Source organism: Setaria italica, chromosome VI, assembly GCF_000263155.2.
Source record: "Setaria italica strain Yugu1 chromosome VI, Setaria_italica_v2.0, whole genome shotgun sequence".
Taxonomy (NCBI): Eukaryota; Viridiplantae; Streptophyta; class Magnoliopsida; order Poales; family Poaceae; genus Setaria; species Setaria italica.
In genome coordinates this window covers 28,167,787-28,188,858 of record NC_028455.1, presented here as the reverse complement: position 1 = coordinate 28,188,858, position 21,072 = coordinate 28,167,787, and the positions used below count along the sequence as shown (strand labels likewise).

General features: G+C 49.9%; 1 protein-coding gene and 1 long non-coding RNA gene across 3 annotated transcripts; one reads left to right on the top strand and one right to left on the bottom strand.

Annotated features, from left to right (window-relative positions):
• The first annotated feature begins 1,725 nt into the window (after nt 1-1,725).
• On the top strand, nt 1,726-9,303 carry LOC105914685. Of its 2 annotated transcripts, XR_002678221.1 has the most exons (4): nt 5,674-5,798; nt 5,910-6,753; nt 6,948-7,451; nt 7,563-9,303. It is a non-coding gene; the product is annotated as an uncharacterized LOC105914685 (long non-coding RNA). The 2 variants fall into 2 exon arrangements; XR_001164409.2 differs by lacking the exons at nt 5,674-5,798; nt 5,910-6,753 and adding an exon at nt 1,726-2,431.
• LOC101770204 (myb family transcription factor PHL8) lies at nt 3,249-5,039 on the bottom strand. The gene is made up of 4 exons (XM_004973458.3): nt 4,717-5,039; nt 4,553-4,629; nt 4,219-4,458; nt 3,249-4,103 (listed from the first exon to the last, which is right to left on the bottom strand). The coding sequence occupies exons 1-4, from the start codon at nt 4,832-4,834 to the stop codon at nt 3,690-3,692; spliced, it is 849 nt and encodes a 282-aa protein (XP_004973515.1). The 5' UTR covers nt 4,835-5,039; the 3' UTR covers nt 3,249-3,689.
• Nucleotides 9,304-21,072: the final 11,769 nt, after the last annotated feature.

Below are 21,072 nucleotides of genomic sequence, written 5' to 3'. Positions count from 1 at the left end.
TACCAGAGGTTGTTACTGACCAAGCAAAAGGTGCCGCGGACGCAAAGGAGGCAATGCTCTCGCTAGGGGAGCGACGCGAGGCAGGCGAGAGAAGAATCTCTCTCGCCTGCCCAGGGACGTAGCTAGAAATTCGTTTTTTTTTCATTGTTAGGGGGAGCAACAATGCTAATTTATCTAAAAATTTGATTGAATTTAAAATTTTCAATGGAAAATTACAAACCATTGGGGGGCCTGGCCCTCGCCACACCCCCTCCCTCCGCCATGAGCCTGCCTGAACGGTATTTGAGTGAAGTTCAGCGATATTTGCGAGGTGACATGAAACACAAAAATTCAGTAAGAAAACACCAATTTTTTCTTGAACACGCAGAAAAAACTACGTATCAAAAAGTAAAAGAGTTATACATGGACTCACACAAACACCCACAGACACACCAGACACCACCACACCCACACACACCTACACTCTCACGGACAAAAAAAACCTGGTTGCCTGAAAGGGCAAAGGAAGAGAAAACACCAATTGCGAACCACGATACGAAGGATCAACAAATAGAAATTCTGAATCCAAAAGTGATACTTACTCCCCGTGGCCCCGTCCTGTCTCTTCTCTTGTGCCTCGGCTGCAGGTTCATCTGTGCCTCGGGCGCAGATCGCAGGAAATCATATCCATCTTCCAAAAGATAAATAACTAAACATTTATAATTCAACAATAGCCCAATAATTGGTCCACAATAGCCCACCAAGCCATCTCAACATTTTAAATAAACTATCTCAACAATTTTTACGTAAAAAACTTGGTGAATGTAAAAAAATATTGAGAAAAAGATATTGGCAAGTGAAAAAAAAGTTGGTGCACGTAAAAAATTGTTGAGCGATAATGTTGGTGAATGTAAAAATATTAAAGAAAAATGTTGGTATATATAAAAAAAATATTGTTCAATGTCAAGAAATGTTGGCAACAATTAAGTCACACTTTTTTTAAAAAATATATTGATAAATGTTAAAAAAAATATTGTAATGAGCTTAATAGGCTTTAAAGAGTTAGTTACCTACCTTCCGAAAGACACGAAGAACGGCCAGATTGCACCTAGAGTTTTGCAGCAACAGGCCTTTCCTCTAGGCCTGATTGTATTCGGGCTTTCAGCCCGTATAGGTGCTCGAAGCCCAGACAGAAGAAGTCGTCCCAGCCTAAACGTCTTCACAATTACTACACAACATCTGGCTGGCCCATTTATACTTGGGCCCAAGACCCGCTGCCGTCGCCCGCTCCGCCTTCTGCACTAGCAGAGCGGGCGGGAGCGCGGGGACGCCGGCGGCGCGTGGAGCACCCACCCGCGGGGGCTGCAACCGGGCCGGCGCCGGTGAGTACATCGCGGTGAACTCGACGTAGAATCGCTGACTCCCACTCCGACGCGGGCACCGCGTTCCCTTTCCTCGCGATACGGTCGCAACTCCGATGGTCAGGAACTCGACATCATTCCCACCTACTCCTACTATGGAGTATTTTTCTTTTCCCTTTTTATTTTTGTGATGAAGGAACATATGGGATTTGATACCGTGCGGCTTCTTTGTTTATCTGATCCATGGCATTACACTATTGTTTTCAGACATTGGGCCACCATATTAGATGTTTGTTCAGTGGGTTTTCCTTTGTGGCACGGCATATCGCGCGATTTCATCTGACATATCGAAAGAACTCTGAATATTGTTGCGCATTGTCCACCTTGTAGGTCCTTCCATTTGATTATCTGAAGGTTGTTAGCCGGCAATGGCATGCCCCTGCGCATTTCTGAACCTGTCCGCATTATATTGGTCTCTTCGAATCAGGAAGGGTCAACGACTGCAGAAACTAAGAAAAAGTTCTAATTCAGAGCTTGGAAGAGGTACGGTAATCCTGCGTATACAATCAGGCTACCCTCTAAAACTCTACTACTTTGGTGGATATATTCTGGTGAAATGAAGCCCATTACAGAGGACATCATCAGATCATTAGTGCGTGTCTGACAGAGCATCAAGAGGATGGGAATCAGCTTACCAGCAGCATAGATCTGAAACATATGACAAGCAATTAACCAACAAAAGGTTCTTGTCACCGAACGACCACCCGTTAATGGAGTAGGACACTGATCGGGTGGGTCACGGTCATCTGAAAACACTACCTGAAAGCAAAAGCCTGAAAATGCTACCTGACGGCTGTCTAGATTTTCTGAGGCAGCGACAGAATCACAGGGTTGCTGATAGGCGTCTCTCTCTTTCTTTCATGAAATCATCAGGACTGGCCACCGAATTTTCATCGGTGCTTGAGGATTTGCCATATGCTTGTACACTGACGGACTGACCTGTGGATACTAGCACATGACGTTGAGATATGGGTCGCGGCAAATCCTGAAATGGCAGTATGGCACCAAGGGATCGAGTAGAAGATCATCAGGTATCTCCTTTCCGGCCATTAGTCAGGTTCAAAACCTTGGGAATTGCCGTTGTGCTGTAGTTGCTTATAGGCGTTGTGCTATGAGTATGCGCGCAGAAAGATTGCTATTTTCATTTGTTTCTTCCCTTAGTCTATTGCGTTGTTGGTCCTGAGCTTTGGTCACTTAAGATAGGAACAACCATTTGTAGCAACTAGCCAGGGAATCCAAGCCTAGGCCGGCTCTTATGTCGCTATATGATCCGTTCATATTCTTTGATTCCTTTTTCCATCAGGGGGCACGCAAATATGAACAATGTGCATTGAATAAAAAGTCGCTGGAATCAAGTGTCCAAGCTTGTAGGATTAGTGAACTGGAAGAATATTTCAGAAGTGGGGTTACTGGACCGATCTGAGCCACTTGGCTCTAAGTTGGAGTGGACTTTAGGTCCCAAGTGAAGGAGTCGCGGCAGGTGAACTGGTGACTAGGCCAGAACAGAAATATTCTTCAAAACTTTAGGTTTGTGCAGCATGGCTTTGGGTTCAGCCATTTCTCATGCTAACTGTGTAAGATTCCTTGGTTTGTCCGTTCTTTCTTAGGATTAGGTGTAGTTGGGTAGAGGAAATATCATTAAATCTCTCAAATGCAGTTTTCACATAAATATTCCTTGCGTAGCATTTTAGAGTTTCAATCTTCGTTGCGTATGCAAATCCTTGATAATTTGGAAAACTGCACTGTCTGATTTTTTTTTTTGCTGCCTCATCATTTTTTATCTATGTGAGAGCTTAACTTATCCTCTAACTGCTGTAACTGAACTTCTTGTTGTGCACTAAACCCAAGTTTGAAAGTTTAATCTTAAGTTGCATTCCAAACTTCATCCCATTGCCCCATTAAGGCATCAATCTCACTGATGGCATATAATGACACTAGCTACGACAGTTCACAGTTCTATAACTATACATACATCCTTTGCATTGCAGCTCAAGCATACTGCATGTGCCTCATCTGCAGCTGGGCCTTCCTCTAGTTCCAGTTACAAATTCTTTTTTTTTCTTTTTACAGAGGTAGATGAAACACAAGAACCATATGCATAAATGAAAATATAGATGTATCATATTATGGAATGAAGAGCAGTGTATAGTAGCACCAGCTATTGCAGCATCAGACATTGCTGAAAAAGCCTGGTCCCAACCTTGGAGGCCACACCGCCAATCATCCCCTGTTCCCGATGCTCGGCACATGCAGCAGAAGATGCTTCTGATCGCGATCGTCTCCTTCCCCCTACCTGTTGAGATCGATCTCTGATGAGCTGCCGTCCTCTGCTTCAGCGTCCGCGTCAGCTTCCTCTGCCCCGTGGTCGTGGCTCTGCTGCAGGAAGGTCCTCTTACCCTGCGCCGGCTGCTCGACAGCGCACGTGCACGGCCGCTTGGACCCTGCGGCAGCGTGGCTCTCGGCCTCCCAGGAGGAGGAGGACGTGACGCAGCTGCCGGCGGCGCGGCGGCGCGGCGGGGACGGCGAGAGGGAGGAGGAGGAGGACAGGCACCCGGACTCCACCGCGGAGGCCAGCTCCGAGAGCTCCGTGGCCGCCGGCGATCCGAGGTTGTGGTCGTCAGAGAGGACCTCGTACGCTCGGTGCAGCACGGACTGCAGGTACCTCCCCTGCGCCTCGATCCTCAGCTGCAGGTGCCTCTGGACCTGCCGAGAACGAGCATGGAACCAATAAGCTTAAGCTCTGCTTGATCGGCATCCGTGAACTAGCAGTCTGAATCTGTCAGAATAAATTCGGAATGGTGACTGATCGATCGTTTACCTCGATCTGCTCCTGCAGCTTCCTCTGCACCTCCCTGTGCATCCGTGCCATGCTCCTGGAAGAATCGCAGAGACCTTCTTTAGCACCGGCTCCATCGTCGGCGGTGAATGCACCATGCAACTCGGCGACGGCGTCCTCGTCGTACTCGTTCTCCGAGGAGGATGAGCGGTCGTTGGCGCCCTCTCCGTTGTCGCCGGGTGAGGTGGTGATGAGGCCTCGGCTCACCGCCAGCCGGTACTTCTGCAGCAGCAGCAGTAGCCAGAATTCAGCTCGAGCAGAGCTCGCGATTAAGAGAATAAAAATTTTCCGGCGATCGGCGGCGCGGTGGGGGCACCTGGAGGTGGCTCTTGAGGTGGTAGAGCGTGAGCTCCGGCACGGCCATCGCCCTCAGGACCGACTTGGGCGTCGCCTCTGCAATGCCAGAGAAAAGTGCGTGATCAGATATCAAGGCAAGCTGAAGGGCCAGCAACGAATGAGCGAGCAGCGACGACGGCTTACTGTCTGCGCCGCCGAGCTGGGCCACGGCGAGCTCGAAGCGGCCGTGCAGCTGGCTCGTCCACCTGAGCCTCGGCCTGCCCTCGCCTTGCTGCTGCTGGCCACCGCCCGACGATGACATTTCCAGCGTGCCCCCCACCGGTGTCGCAGCAGCAGCAGCAGCGTCGGCGGCGTGGCCAGCATGAGAAGCCGCAGCGGCCGAAGTTGCAGACGACGACAACAGCAAGGACCTCAACCAACGACAGCAAGTGATCGATTCTGCTGCGAGGTGCGGGCGGGCTGGTTCTTATAGGCAGCCGGCTGGGTGTTGGTTCCTTTCCTTGGACTCCACCGGTGGGAGATATTCCGGCTCCGTCTCCGCCTCCGGCGGTATATGTATGGATACGCCCGGGGCGCGAATCGGCAAGGGAATATGGCGCGTGAGGCAGCTGGGGGCCATGCCGTGGCATGGCAGCATCTTCTTTTGCATCCTCCATGTCACCACCTCAATTGTTTTGCTGCTTTTGCTTTCACTTCTTTGACCTGAAAGAGGGAGAATCTTTCAGCAGTAGGCGGGGCAAAAGCGAAACAGTTCAACTACACACCCCCTCTCAAAAGGATAGAATTGAGAGAGAGCTAGGAAAGAAAAAAAAAAGGAAAACGAAAATTTTATCAAAAAAAAAGTTGGAAAAAGGAGCAAGGGAAAAAAAGATGAGAGAGAAGCAAAGGGCCATTCGTCATCGATTCCTCTCTGGTGCATGCATTGCTGTTGTTCTCTTGCTGTTTCCTCACACCTCTCGCCTGCTTGTTCCTAGGCCTGGATTCTCTCAGCCCCACCACCACCACCACCGGCACCACCGTCTCCTCGCCCCAGCAACGCCTTCCTCCTTCCCTCTCTGCAGTGCCAACGCTTTCCCGGCACACGAAAATTTGCTTTGAAGTGAAGACACGAAGCATATGCATCGCAGATGGGCAATCTGTCTAACCTTGCTTTGATCTCACTGCCTGCCTGCCCGCTGTAAAATCCGGTGCCAAAAGGACCCAGGGCGCGCGCGTGCGCAATCCGTCAGCAAAAGGCGAGACGAAATCGTGCATCGACTGGACAGGTAAATGTCAGGGAGGCCGGCAAAGATTGGGAATAACATTTCCTCACCTCACCTAAAAAGTCCCAAGAGAAGAGAATATTACCTGATGACGAGCTGTGCGTTTTGTTTCAGGTTTCTTTTCTTCTTCAGAGAGGCGGCAAAGCAGCCGTGTCCATGTCGAGCTCCCGGATGCAATTGGCAAACAGCCCTTGGCTTTTGGCGGTGACAGGGGAATCAAGGAATCTAATCCAGATCTCGGCGCACGCAAGCAAGCGAGGGGGGCGTAGCTATCGGCATGGATCAAAAAGGAAGCTTCTGTCGAAAGCCGGCGCGCATTGTGCTGTGGACGACGCCCCCCGGTGGTGGCTGATGGTGTGGCCATGGTGGACTGGTAGTGCTGGCCGAGACCGGTCACCGGTGCAGTGACATGGCCATATTCTCGCTGGCAATTGACGTTTCCATCCCGTTTCTTGCACGGAATAATGTGACATGTTTCAACGGAATGTGCCATGTTTTGACGGAAATATGGCAAGTTCTAGAGGTTTGTTATTGTTACAGTCTCAGCTGGTCTCTTTCTGCAGTGAACCACAGAACGGCCAATGATAAGCAGAGGGTCCAGTGAAAAGACTTATCGACTTTTTTACAGTTTGAGTATTTACAGGAGCAGCTTTGCCTAAACAATTCTGAAAGGTCGAGAAATCTGCAGGGGCCAGGCATCAAAATCAGGGAAAATTTCGGAGGAATATGTCTGCCTGAAGGAACAGGTCAGAGTAGCAGCCCGGGCATATTCACGCTGTACTTGTGCGTTGGTGGCAATCTCTAGGCTCCGGTTCCAACCCCTTTGCTGCGCCTGAAAACAATGGCCTTTCAGACAACACAGGGGCTGACGCCGTTCCCATGCATATTCCGTTGCTGCTCCCATTGCGAGTGGTGGGTCACTGACAAATATCTGGCTGCCCATGCTTGCTGTCTGCAGGTGAGGAAAATACAGGAAACTGAATGCAAATGCACATGAAGCATAGGAAGAGCAGCGTTATCTTGCCTTCAGTAACATTCTGTTTAATTGTTATATATTGTCCCATAACCAGCTTCATCTTGTGCTAATTCAATCAGCCGTCTGACCGAGAACATGTCGGTCATGACAGCGCCTTTTAATTATCTCTGTTTCAGTTTCAGGATACAATTGAAGGGTACGAGCAGAGGTTACAAGATGCCAAGTGGGTGAGGAGCGGTCGTTTTCATGGTTCCACTCTCGGAGCCCCCCGCTCTTGCTGGGCTCGCAAGATGCTGTCAGCGGCTCGTCTCGGCTTCTAGACAGGATCCGTCCGTCCACTTATGCTGCTCGCAACCGCGAAGCCCTCCCTCTTCAGGCATCTCATGATTGCGCATTTGCACAAGCAGTGACTTGCATGGGACGGCTAGCTGGGGTAATGTTCATACCGTCATTTCAGCATCTTATTCTCTTCCTATGCTGCTCCCCTTGTGCTTGTCTGAATTTCCAGACGAATATCCACGCTGAGGGCTAAAGCGCGAACCGGAGGATCGAAGGCGATATACGCCGGAATTTTTCCACCGGCCTGGACTTTGTGCAATGTTCGAGCTGCCTCCAATTCAGCATGAAAGGAAGGGCCCTGCCTAAAGCTCGAGCAACATTCTGGGAAGGAATCAAGAAAGGTTAGCTTTGCTTTAATCAATCTGATCCGATGATGCGCTAGCGTAAAACCGGCCTCTTTTTCGCGTGTTTTCGTGCTCGCCTTTAACATATTCCTGGCCGGGAAAAAGCAGATTCCTGAATGATGCCCGGCGAGGAGGGCAAGAACTGAGGCACCAGCACTCACTCACCGGCTGGCTGCCACAACAAGTCACAGGCCATTTGGCAAAGGTGGCCGCATCAATAATTCCTTTCCAAAGAGCTCATCAAAGTCTATCACCAGATTGTTTAAAGGCATCAGGGAGGGAAAGGGGGTTTGAGAGAGAGTGTGCTGTGGGACCGAGGGAATCGAAAAAGCCGTCCGGCAAGATGCCAAGGGTAACCCACATGAGGAAGAGGAATTCCTATTCGTCTGTCAGTGAAGTAACATGATTGCTCCCCCCAGGGTAAGCAAGCACATAATTGCTGCATAATTACCTGATTATATGGTATGGGGGCTGGTTTACTGCTTTTTGTTCTTGCTGAATGTTGTTTTATCGATAGACGATATCATGTTCATTCTCATGCACCGGTAATCTTTGGATTGAGAGGTTGTACTTCAGAGGAGTCATTTCTGACGGTAAAAAAACACAGCAAATGATTGGCAAGGGAGCTCTGTGTTCCTGCACTGCAACTGTTATTCCCTGATGGATGGTCTCTTTGAGTTCTGATGGTTTCACCATGAGCTGTCCTTGGCCACCTATGGGAATCTTGCTTTATGGACTTTTTTGGAGAGAAAGTTTGTGATAGCCTTCTTCGAATTTACTGGTGGGTAATCAATCTTAGCAGAATAAAATGGACAAATCTTCACTTTGAAGAAAAGGCTAGGAGATTGTAGAGGATTTTTTCGACGACTAAATGTCCGAATAATGGAATTTTCTTTTCTATCCTAAGAATAATTGAATCAGCATCGTCCGGTTGCAACGGCAAGCAGGTCTCACACAACTTGCAAACGAAGCTAAGCCATCGGGTAGGTTCTGAATATACTGAAAAAACTTTGCTTTAGCACATATGTCTTGCCACCTCTTGATGGATAAGGTAGGCAGGATTCCAGTGATCCACTAAGGAAAGGCATTAACCGAATATAATCGGAAAGAAATGCGAAACCACAGGATCAAAAGAGGATCAGTGAGAAAAGAAGGCGGTCGAGAGGATTTGGGTGCCGCGCATTAGCTAAAGATAACTTATCTGGACCAAAATCCACTGAAGTTTTTACCAGGTGTTGGGTAATCCCAGATTCCCCGGATGAATTGCAGGAATGGTTCATTGATTAGCCGATCGCCATTTTGTCGGTGCACCATCTATCTGCTTCTTTTCCTGCATATCTGACACGCAGCACCCAAAAGTTGCAATATGCAGAGAACAAGTGACCGGCATATCAACATGCATTGCTGTGCATAATTCATCTCATAGGATGCTTTTGTTCCCTGTAATGGCTGTTTCACTCGTGCATCTGGGGCCTGGAGAGTCCTCATGATCTTCGATCATTGGAACAGGAACCAGCTACCTTTCAGACACAAATTCAAACCCAAGACAGTTTATGCACTGTTTGCTGGCCACTGCCCAATTCCTGGCCCAGTATTCAGCTCTACCAACTGCGTCTTCCGGTTCAGAATATGTGCTGCTGGTGGATTGATACGGAACTAATTGTATTTAATTCCTGGATCTTGTTTGACTTGCTCACCCAACTGAGACAATTCATATGGGAACTGACCAACTATTCCACTTTCAGAACTGGAAATCTGTAGGCTGTAGCTAAACAGATAGCCATGTAGGGCTACCAAATTTGCATTTTTCAGAGGAGGATTCAGTGTCCGAACAAACTTCCCTCAGTTACATAGCCAATGAGTGCTTCAACAAAGTGTATATGAATCACTGAGAATTATCGTTACAAGAAAATCACTGATAATACTCAGCTCAAAACTGTGGATGCAGATGTGCATTCAGCAAGGGTCATCAAAGTGAAACAAAGATGAGCAATGTCATCCACACAGCTTCCTTTCTTTTCAGACATCCCATACGGCTAGACTGAACACAACAAGCACGCGCTAAGTCACCGAAAACCGATGAACCGAATCATTCAAGAGGACATGTAGCACACACAATCTTTGCTCCAATGCTTTTACCCATGAGCTTTGCTTCAATGCTAAGGCTACGTGGACGGCTTTTAGTTCGGATCGAAACCGCCTTTACCTGCCGATGACATAAGAGCTCTTAGGCTCTTGCGAACGAAAGCAGCCTTTGCACTCCCAATCCTAATAACTCCATCGTGCTGCCATGCGTACCGATAGATGGCCAAGCGATAACTCCGAACAAAGCAAGGCCAAGAACAAAAGACCCAAAGCAACGCGCTTTGCAAGAGATCTACCGATGTGAAGCTTGCGAGCACAAGTGGACGAGCCAATCACTTGGAGATAGAAACGCCAAAGGAGGTGATCGATAAGCAGCCACATGAGTGGTGCCACCTGCATGCACTCGCTGAGTAATACTCCCTTCGTCCCAAATTGCACTTACAGTTATTTTAATTTTTTAATATGCACTTAGATGTAATATATAGCTAGATGTATAATAATATTTATGAACATAAAGAGCTAAAACAACCTACGATTTAAAACAGAGGGAGTAAGATTTTTTTCGAAACATGCTACATGCGTAAACGCTCCCGTAAATGCAAAATAATACTAATATGATCGGATTTTTTTACGTATATGTAGTGTTGCCTTCTCTTGTTTTGTTGGAATGAAATTCCACGCAGTGCAAAGTGCAAACCATTTGAAGGATGGGAAATCGTTGTTGGTGCATCGTCACCGTCACATGATTTTACTTTTTTTGGGGTGGAGAGGTGACGGGTACGAGAAGAGCACACTGGTCCTTCAAAATGCAAACAATTTGAAGGATGGGAACTAATGGCTTCAGTGGCGCCAGCAATACAGCGATTGCATTGTCATCGTCGCCGCCGCCGTCGAGATGAAAGGAAGACCAAACTTTGGGCGAACTCGGATTTCCGACAAGATATGGCCTTTTCTTACGGAGATATGGCTCATCCACAAAGGAACGGAAGATGGAGGAGGGAGGCAATGCATGAGCCAACAGCCGACCCTAGTGGCGGCTCGAGAAAGGAGGATTAGTAGTGCACGGAGAAAGGTGTGCATAGTGCGCGTCTGGAATGCCGAAATCGAAAGAAGAAATAAACAAATAATGGCGAGGTCTTCGAGCTGCGTGGTCCGGTTAGCTGTAGTCCGGCCGGCCGAGGATTGATTTGGGTCGCCGCGTCGGCGTGAGAGGCAAGACGCCCGTCGATGAGCGGCCGGGGCCTGCGGGATCCGCGTCGTTTTGAGCCGGCCGCACGCGTCGTTCGCCGCGGGGCTCACACCCCCACCCACCCGGTCGGTGGACGAGGGCGTCGGCGGCGGGCGGTTCGGCCCCGCCGGCCGCCGCGGACTCGTGCGGCGCACGGACAACGGAGCTACCGCGAGCCGTCACGCGCTCCCTCTGTCCCGCTGCCCCCCCGTGTCCGAAACTACTCTGCGTCTCCGCCGCCCGCACTACTGATACTGTGATATCGCGCAGTGGCATCGAGCGAGGCCGTTTCCCTCGCGTCGAGCCCACGCAATCGGCCCATGGGCCAGACCGGGGGAGGTAAAAAAGGCTGGCTGGTAGCGTTCACAAACTTTGGGCCCAAACCTTTTCTTTCACACCTTAAATTTCAAGGTCACTAAAATTATCCTGCCACGCTCCCTCTATATCGTCGTGCTTCCGGGCTTGCGCGCCGAACATTCTTAACAAGGAGTCAAGGAAGCTAAGGAAACCATCTAAAAGAAGCCCATCAAACCAAATATTTAAGATATAATATATTTCCTCTGTTCCAAATTACTATTTATTTTAACTTTTTTAATATATAACTTTGCTATGTATATAGATATAATAGGGGTGTTTGGATCCCCGGGCTAAACTTTAGCCCCTGTCACATCGAATATTTAGATACTAATTAGGAGTATTAAACATAGACTATTTACAAAACCCATTGTATAGATGGAGGCTAAACGGCGAGATGAATCTATTAAGCCTAATTAATTCATGATTTGACAATGTGCTGCTACAGTGACCATATGCTAATGATGGATTAATTAGGCTTAATAGATTCGTCTTGTCGTTTAGCCTCCATCTATGTAATTAGCCTAATTAGCCGAATATTCGATGTGACGCGGACTAAACTTTAGCTCTTGAATCCAAATACCCCAAATATATATCAAGGTGTAGCTCAGCTTTAATTTAATTAAAAAAGGGTGTAGAACGATTCAATGCCTTCTCTACCTGATTAATGCGTTATACCCTGCACAAACCCTGATGCCTGACATGCCGGAAAAAAAAATCCACCTGAAATCACGCTGAGGCATGTCAGCATGTGTGGCATGCATGCAATGCAGACCGTCGGCCCGACCTATCCATGGCAGGGAATACCAATCCATGGCGGCTGCGTGCGATTAAACGCTCCGTCCCGACGGAGTCAAGTCAATCGGCTGGACCCACGGCGGGCATGCATTGCATCATTTTGCAAATGCCACATCCTCGTGCATGCATGGCTGCCCTTCGTGTCAATTCGCCTGCCAATAGTCGCTGCAGCCTGTAGGGGGCACGCACCTGCAAGCCCTGAGCTGCCGTGCCCGCCCTGGACGGCTGGACCTGTCCCTCTCTCGCTGCCATCATCGGGAGGGGAGGAGTAAATCCGATCCCCTGCCGCGCGTCAGGGATATTCCTCGGGCCGGCCTGGCCTCTTGACAGCGCTGAATCCGAGGCGGACAGGCGATGGCCAGCGCGCCGACGACGACGCCCGCGGCTCGTGTCGCTGCGGCCTGCAAGCAAAGCGCTAGCTCCCATCATGGGGTCGGACGGCACGGCACCACCTGCTCTCGTCGTCGCCAGCAGCCGGCACCACGGCCAGGGCCCCTGTGGTTGGTTGAGCGCTCCGCTGCAGGCTGCAGGCTGCAGCCAGCCCTGCTGCTACGCTAGCCCGCGCGGGCCGGCCGGCGCGCGACGCCGCCATAACTCCGTTGCGCCGCGCGCGCTGCCACCGCCATGATGGCCGTCGCCCACACGGCCACACCACGCGGAGCCGCAGAAGCGAACAAAAATGTGATCTCGCTCAGTCGCTCGCAGCAGCGCCCAGATCCGCGTGCCCCCCTCGCTTCCGGCAGGCTACCTCACCGCAGTGATCAATGCGGGAGAAAGTTCCGCCGATCGAGCCGCGCGGGCGCAGGGCGCGTCGCATGCATGGCGTGCGGTGTGGTCGTCGTCGCCGTGTACGTACGTCGCGGTCGCAGCAGCCGGCTACGGACCATGAGGTACGTTACGTACGTACGCGCGCACCTACCCACGACGACGTAGCCGGCCACCGACCCACGTATATACATATACCTGACGTGCGTACGGCCGGGTACGGCGGCCCTCCACCGGCCGGCGCCGGCCTCGGGCGGTTCCGACAACGCCGGCGACGTCTAACGGCCGGCTAGGGCACGCGCGCATCAATGATCAATTCTTCGGGGGTGGCGATGCCCCGTTGCGCCCTAAAGCGCGTTGTAAAACTCTGAATTCCTCTTCTTTAATATAATGATGTGAAGATTTCCTGTGTATTCGAGAAAAAAAATCAATTCTGCGCTGCAGCATCGTGACCTTCAGGGATACCTGTGATAGATCGTCGCTGTCGAACGCAGAGACGGACGGACGGACCAAAGGTGAACATCGATCAGATCGCCAGCCGCGGATGCGCGATGTGTACGTGCGGTGCGCTGCGCGCGGTCTTGCACGTTCCCATTTCGTCGTCCCCAGCCTAGGCGCTGAATTCTTGGAGTAGCCATATGCCGCTTCGAGCCTTCGACCACTCTTATCGTGTACCCCTTGCCTCGTCTACTGGTGTGGCAGTACTAGCAGGGTACGAACGGGCCAAAAGCTAGGTCACAAGAGGAGCTACGTATGCAGCTCTCGCGTCGATCCATCGGTATGATGAAAACGTTCATCCAGGACCATCCTACTCGGCAATGCCAGTCAAGCCATTGCTCTCCTTCGATCCATCATGAACGTAACCCGTGTACGGGCCAGGGCTTTCGGCATACACGTATACGTTGTGTGTACGTGTACCACGCGATGGTGCAAAACGCCAAAGACGCGCGCGCCGGTTGCTGAAAGTTTGTGAGAACGACGTCGTCTTCCATGTCCTAAATCGACCAGCCTGTCGCGTTGCGTAGCTACCTGCCGGCCGGGGCAGCTACTGATGTACATGAGGCATCAATCATGCCATCCTTCGATCGCTCACCGATCGCTCCCTGCCTGGGAATAATTCGGAGACCGATCGATCAGTTCATCCGCATCGGCAATAAGCTTCATTCGCATGCGCCGCGTGCGCGAGAGAGGTAGCATTCAAGCCCCGCCTGGCCGTATGCGCGCCGTTCCAGGATCGTCGCCGACTCTTGTCTCTCGCTCGCGGCGTGCGTCCCCATCATCGACGACGGACCCGTGGCTCCGGACGGTCATCACGGCGACGCCGGCACGCGCGCGCGCCGTGGTCCGGTGGTTCAAAGCAAATACACGCAACGCGCGCCGTGCATGCACCCAACCCACCGGCCGCCGCCGGCCGCGGCCGGCGAATTCATGAGCGAGGGTTTCGCCGGCCGGGTGCGCATCTCCCGTCGCCTGCTCTATCGCGTGCCTGCAGACGCCCTGACGTGCGCGCGCGATTAGCTCGCAGGCCGACCGGCCGGTGGCGGGGCAGGGCGCGCGCGCGCGCCAGCAGAATGGCGGCAGGCAGCTGCCGGCCGGTGTGCCCCAGTGCGTATCAGCCTCTGAACATCTGACTGTTCATTGATGGGGGGTTTAACGGTTACTGCTTCAATTCGCGCTCTGATATATCGCAGTGGGAAAGGATCGAGGATAAAGGATCCGGTCTGCCCGAGGGAGCTGCAGGGGCGTTTCAGAACGAATATGCAGTGGCATTCAGGGCACATGGTTCTACGCTGCCGATGACGACGATGGATGTGCAGTCTGTCCGCCCATTCAGGTTTCAGAGCGCCAGCAGCGGAGCATGCATGGACGCATGCCACAATTACCTGCGATCCATCCGATCTGTCCCCAACCCTCACCCGCATGAATGATCGCATCCCAGTTAGAATGGGCACGATCAAACCTATTGTCCATGGCGTTGCGTGGTGCCACACATGATCTTTAGGTCGTCTCACTCTACAGCACATACAGCTACACGATTCCTGTATTTAACTCGCAGTAGTCTGAAGAAGTCTACCCACATCCAACTCGCAAGCAGGGGTCGAGTTGATGGAACCGGCTCTTCCTCACCAAGAACCTACTGGCTACTACTGAAGCTGAAAGAAACAAAGCAGGACCACGCTGCACTGCAGGAGTAGCTATAGGGCTGCAAAACATCTCCTCCTCCTCGCTCCCTGCCTCTGCGGCCGCGTCATACGTTCACATGCGGCGTGTGGGGACGAACGGTGGTGGTTTGGTGGCGAATTTAGGGCTGGCGCGGCGGTGGCGCCCAGCGAGCGGCGGCCGGCAGGGGAGCCATGCATGCGTTTTGTGCTCAGGATTGCCTGCCGGCCGGCCGGTGCAGGAGGCAAGGCAAAGGACAGGGACAGGAAGGTCTCACATGCCGTTGCGCTGAAGCTCTGCTCTGCGCTCCTGCCTGCCCGTCCGAATTGGAACCATTTTGTTCTTTCCTTCCATCGGTTACATTACCATATTTACTCTCTGTTACTGTCCCATGCTGGTTCCTTCCGTCACTCTCCTGCATGCTTTTCACTTTCAGACTTTAGACCTCCAAGCAACAAGCATGGGCATGCTTGCTCATGTCGTGTGCGTTGTAACAGTCTTGCAACCTCTTCCATACATGACGGTGACAGCTACAGGCATGAACCGATCAGTCATCTGTAGCGCGCGGTGTTGCAGTTGCAGACGAGCACACACATGATACCTGAATGGCCATTTGACAGTGCCTTTCAGTTACTGAACCACGGGACCTCGATCGCATTGAATGTTGATCCCCCAGGCCGTTAGAGAAGAGAAGGGAACACGCGCTGGCTGGCGGCAGTCGCGTAAATGCGGAAGCTTTGCGGGAGGCAGCCATGATTGGGGGTTGGGGGCATTTTGCATCTCGCATCGGCTTCCTGAAGAATGTGCTGCGCCGAGGCATGGTACCTTACCTTGTCATGTGTGGACCGATTGGAGAGATGGACTTTTGAGCATGATGGCCGATCGATCGAACAATGTGGACCACCACTCGGCACCGCATCCATTCTGCCTGCTCGCGCTGCCCACCCATCCCTCTTCGCAATTACTACTCATCAGCTCCTGCTCCTGCTCCGGCATGGACGATGGCCGGCTGCGTCTGCATGCTGGGATGGACCCCCGGCCTGGAATTTCCCAGGTCTCTCCGTTCCAGCCCTGGCGTTCGGACAGCAGCGGGCTCGCCCACCCTGCAGGGCTGCTAATCCTGGCAGGTGTGGCCACTAACCTGCACCTCCAAGCTGCTATTCCCAAAGGCCAAAGCCTGGAAACTTTGTTCAGGGAAAGGCATCGGTTTCACCCGCACAGTTCGGTGAAACGCTTAAAAGCGAAAGGGAAAGGAGGGTTTCTGAATAATGCGTCGGCCTCGCTTTCACGGTCTCACTGGGAATCCAAAGCCGGAAAGCCCTCGTCAGGGATCAGGATTCAGAGATGGGCGGTCCGTGATAGGCAAATGCTTTGCCTCCCTCGATCAAGATTTATTGTTGGTAATAAAGTGCTCTGACGACTAATGAGCGTTTACTTTCCTGCTGCATTGTGGATTAGCATAGATTGTAGCGTTCATCATGCAATGGCTGTCAACTGGGCAGGGGCCTTGCAGAGAGTTTCAGAAGACCTGCTCTGTTCCTCTGGTTACTTCTCTGCTCACGCGCGCTGATTATTACCGAGAGAAGCATCATGCATCTCTTTGTAACTCCCGGTTCGTAAGCGAATTATTTCCTTTTTGTCAGACTGGATTTGATCCGCCGGCCACTTGCCCGAAAGGCTGCGATGCCGTTTGTGCACTGATCCGCTGGCCTTGTTAAAGGCTCTACCTCTGCTCCGTAGGTTTGCGTTCTACTTTGTGTAAGGCGTCCACACGTTCCAAGATAAGTTCTGTAAATGCCTGGACAAGATATATTCACACTGCAAATCTAAGCTCTGAACTATTCACCGGATAACTTACTGCACGTTATGTATGGTATGGATGAGCACAGGTCTCCCATCTAGCACAGAATGCAGAGCAAAAGCATATGAACTTCCAGGACTGGAGATCAGGCAGGTATCGATGATACAAATTCTTTACAACTACACTATTACGAAGTAAGCACAATATACACAACTTTTTTTTTTTGACAAATGGCGTTCAGGGCACAATCTGGAAGTGAAAAATAAACGTGAGTAAGATGCATGCAGCACGTCGATGTGGTATCATCTACTAGCTCTCAGGGAGTACTGACAGGTGGAGTAGATGCCGGACGGGGAACAAATATACCTCCAAACTTTAAAGCAAGAGTTCGGACGGCGTTAATCGAAGAGCTTACCCTAGCTTGACTTTGCGGAAGACGTCCGATTGAATGATCTCTAGTGGGTTCTATTACCATGTGTACCCAGCCCCACCTCAATTTTTATGATCCTCATAGCCTTTTTTATTCGCGTCCTCCCCCTGGATCTATTCCTGCCGTCACCATTGAAGTCTGCTTGCTGGAATGTCTGTCAAAACTGAAGCCTAGGCTTTGATTCGTGGTTTACTTCAACACTGGCACTCTTCTTAAAAGCAAAACCGGACCATCAGATTTGTACTTTGGATACCCTTATAACCATCAAAGGTCGCTCGAATGAGAGGCGGAAGAAGCGCAGTTCTAGTGAATCGATGCCGAGGCAAGAAGCTCCCTTTAATACCACATCAAGGTGACAGGATTCGAACCTATGGCCCTCTGTACCCAAAACAGATGCGTCACTTTCTCTCGCATAAGGTCCAGTTGATATCAAACAAAGGTGGATCCTGCAGATTTTCTCACCCGGTGGCGAAAGTATGCTTAGGCAGTTCCTTCGCTGAGCACAACAGAATGAAGAGGAATTTGCGTGCCTTTGGAGTCTAGGAGAAGGCACTTCTTTATACGTTTTCGATCGGGAAAAAAACCTTCGGGGTGGATCGGGAAAAGTGACCTCCGGCTCAGCCCACGAGCAGTTCAAATGCTTTGATTGCTTATCAAATAAGAGGTAAAAATATTCTCCATTCGTTTATTTTTTTAATGAAAAATTTCATTCAAATCCATTCTTTCTCATAACTTGAGAATATGTACAACGCAGAAATTAAGAGATTTTCGATCTCCTCGAAAGAAAATGAGTTCGATCAGCAACACCGAGAAACGATGAGTAATCATGCGACAGAAATCTGACCAAGAGGAATCTTGCCCAGTGGTCTAACTTCGGAATGACTGGGCGTAAAGGGCACGTAGGCGGTGAATCGGGTTGAAAGTGAAAGTCGCCAAAAAGTGGCGGAATGCTCTCGAAACCAATTCACTTGAGTGAGACAGAGGAGAGTGGTTCTTATATATCCGTAGTTGGGATTCGTCGTTTCTTCGTAGTTGTCGCAATCACTTCAAGCAGTGGAAAGAACAAAAGATGTGCGGAAAGTCCTTGGGCTGTTGCCCGTCTCACAACCGGGTAAGATCAAATAAACAAACAGCTTGCTTGCCCAATCTCATTTTCCATTTTTATAGGCATTACGATCGTTGGATTTCAAAGACATGGGCTTCATTTTTTTAGCTTCTTATTACCCGCGGGTACCAAGACCGGAAAATCAAACAGATAGGTTTGAATCTTCTCGAAAGCTCGCAGTGGATTCCACTACGTTCTTAACCTCTTCCCAATTCTTAAACTGAAACCTGCGATGTCTAATCCAACTGCTTTCTCCTCTCTTCAATTCTTTCCGCCCAAACTAATCCAATCTATTCTTGAAATAGACAACTCGCAGACTAAGAAAATCGTCTTCATTGGTGCGCAATCCAATTGTATACCACCACTGATAAACCCCAGAATAAGCAATATTCACTGGACCGGCAGCACCTCCTCGAGTAAAGGCTTCCACCGCGGGTTGCCCAAAATGAGGGGAATCGTTCTTCGTCTGTAAGAGGTTTCAATGACACACTGCTTCACCCGCGAGGCATATTTCCGAGTTGCGCTGGTCCCCTTCGGTCAAGTGCTTGTGCGTGCTCTTACCTACCGTAGGACCTCCATCCCCGAAGCGAAGAACGGGCATCTTTCATCAATTGATTCGATTTAACGAGAGGCTCGGAGATGGTATACGTAGAATAGGGGAAAGTCAAGAAATTTTTGGAGTTAGCACGGTACTGAGGTCTCTGGAGCGAGTGACGGATTATATCTTTCGCAACATTAGAGGTTGTGGACATCACTCATAGCTCCTCTATTTCTCAAGGATCTATGCTTCCTGTTTGCACTCTTTCTAGGCTGTCCAACTACTATAGAACATCCGTTCTTGCCCTATAAGAAGGATGACACTTTAATCTTTCCTACAGGTCGATTTGTTGGTGTATATTATACCGAAGAGTTGAAATTTGCACGTAATTTAGGTTACAGGCCATTCCAATGCTCGCAAGCAAGCACGAAAAAGCTTCTATTTCTAAACGGAAACGCCCAATACATCGAAACTGCAAAAATGCTTACTATGTACCTCTGTTGAGAAATTGGTGTCCAAACCTTGATACTGACTCCCTATAAGTAGCACAATACCCACAATACCTTCACACTGACACCAACACGGGAGACCAACTCTCTACAAGGAACTCAAATCTTTTATTCACCTACTCACAACTTGATACAATACTCACTCTTACACTCTTTATGTGGCTACCTTACCATGACACCACTAAACTACATGGCAACCTTGCCATCTCTTCACCTATGACTCACATGCCACTCTATGCTATGGTATGGCTAGGAGGGAGGGGATCACCTCTATTTATAGGTGCTCATGATCATTGTGGTGTTGCCATGTATTCTACACTTCACCATGAAGCATGGCAACTATAGCTCATACATTCTCTGCAATTTTTTAGAACCTTCTTACCTTGCCATGATTTTATCCTTGTACATGGCAAAGTTAGTCTCTTGAGATCTCCATAATCTTCTAGAATGTTCCAAGTATGCATTGCATATTTCAACACTCCCCCTCAATGCATACTTGTCTCGGGTAGTCGAACCATTGCGTGTCGCTGCCCTTGGATCTTCTGCGTTCTGCCATTATGAATCTTTTTTTTACTTGCCCTCGTGATATGGTCTTCTCTTCCTTCAACTCATATGCCTCTGTCTTCAGTTGGAGGTTTCCCGCAGACTTGATGCATCCATGTATCTCTTCTTTCTTCTTCACCCTTCTAGTTGTCTGTCCTCTAGATGCTTCCTTGTACGAAGATAAAATAACTTTAACCAGTGAAGCATTGTCATACCTAAGATCTTCACAACCGCGTCCTTCTGGAATTTTCTTCGCCTTATCATGCTCCTCCAAATCTTCATGGATCACCAATGTTCCATGTCTATCTTCATCGTGCTCTTGTGGCTCCTCATCATCATGAAGACTAGGCTCTATCTTCTCATATTTAATATCTTCCTCCTCGTCGCTTAGAGCCTCCCAATCTTCATCACTATCATATCCAAATATTATGAATCCTTTTGAAGTATCTGGCTCTCTACCTCCATGGAGAAGCCACCTTCTGCATCCCACTCTTCTTCTTCTTCTTCTTCTTCTTCTTCTTCTTCTTCTTCTTCTTCTTCTTCTTCTTCTTCTTCAACGCTATTTGATGGAGTTTCACCTTTTGTCAAGTTTTCGACGAAGTAAGCTCCATCATCTTCAATCGTGGCTACTGCCTCAGCATCCCACTCTTCTTCGCTTAGCCACCCCCTCAGGACAACTTGTTTTGTTGTAGCCACGTTTCCTTCTGAGTGCCTCCGTAGACTCCAGCAGTCCCGTGCAAGATGCCCTTTCTTGCCACAGTTGCAACACTCCCCTCTTCTTATCCTCTCATTCTTGACCAACTCTTCATCATCTTCGTCACTGCACTCTTGTTGAGCTCCTCATGAATAGCTGCTCTTTTTTGGGCAACTCCTATCACCTCTTGTCCACTCCTTCGCCTCTCCTCGGCCTCTTGGTAGACCTTCTTTCTGATGAAGAGCGCCTCCTCTTCATCCTTCTCTTCCAAAGTGATGTTGCCCATCTGCTTGGCTAATGCCTCCTAATTAGTCAATAAGTTCTCCAACTCCACCAAGGATGGTTGTACTGGCCATCCACTCACTGCAGCCATAAACCCACTCTACTCGGGTCTTAGGCCATTGATGATGATCCTTCTCATCCGAGCTTCACTGACCTTCTCCTCCAGATCAAGCTGAGATAACTCCCGGCTGATATTCTTCACCTTAGTAAAATACCTGTTAATGCTCAGAGTTCCTTGTGAGATACCTGCGAGCGCTTTCTCTAGGAGCTGGAATCATGCCTCATTCTTCTTCGAAAATAGCTTCGCCAATGTCTCCAAGCCTCAT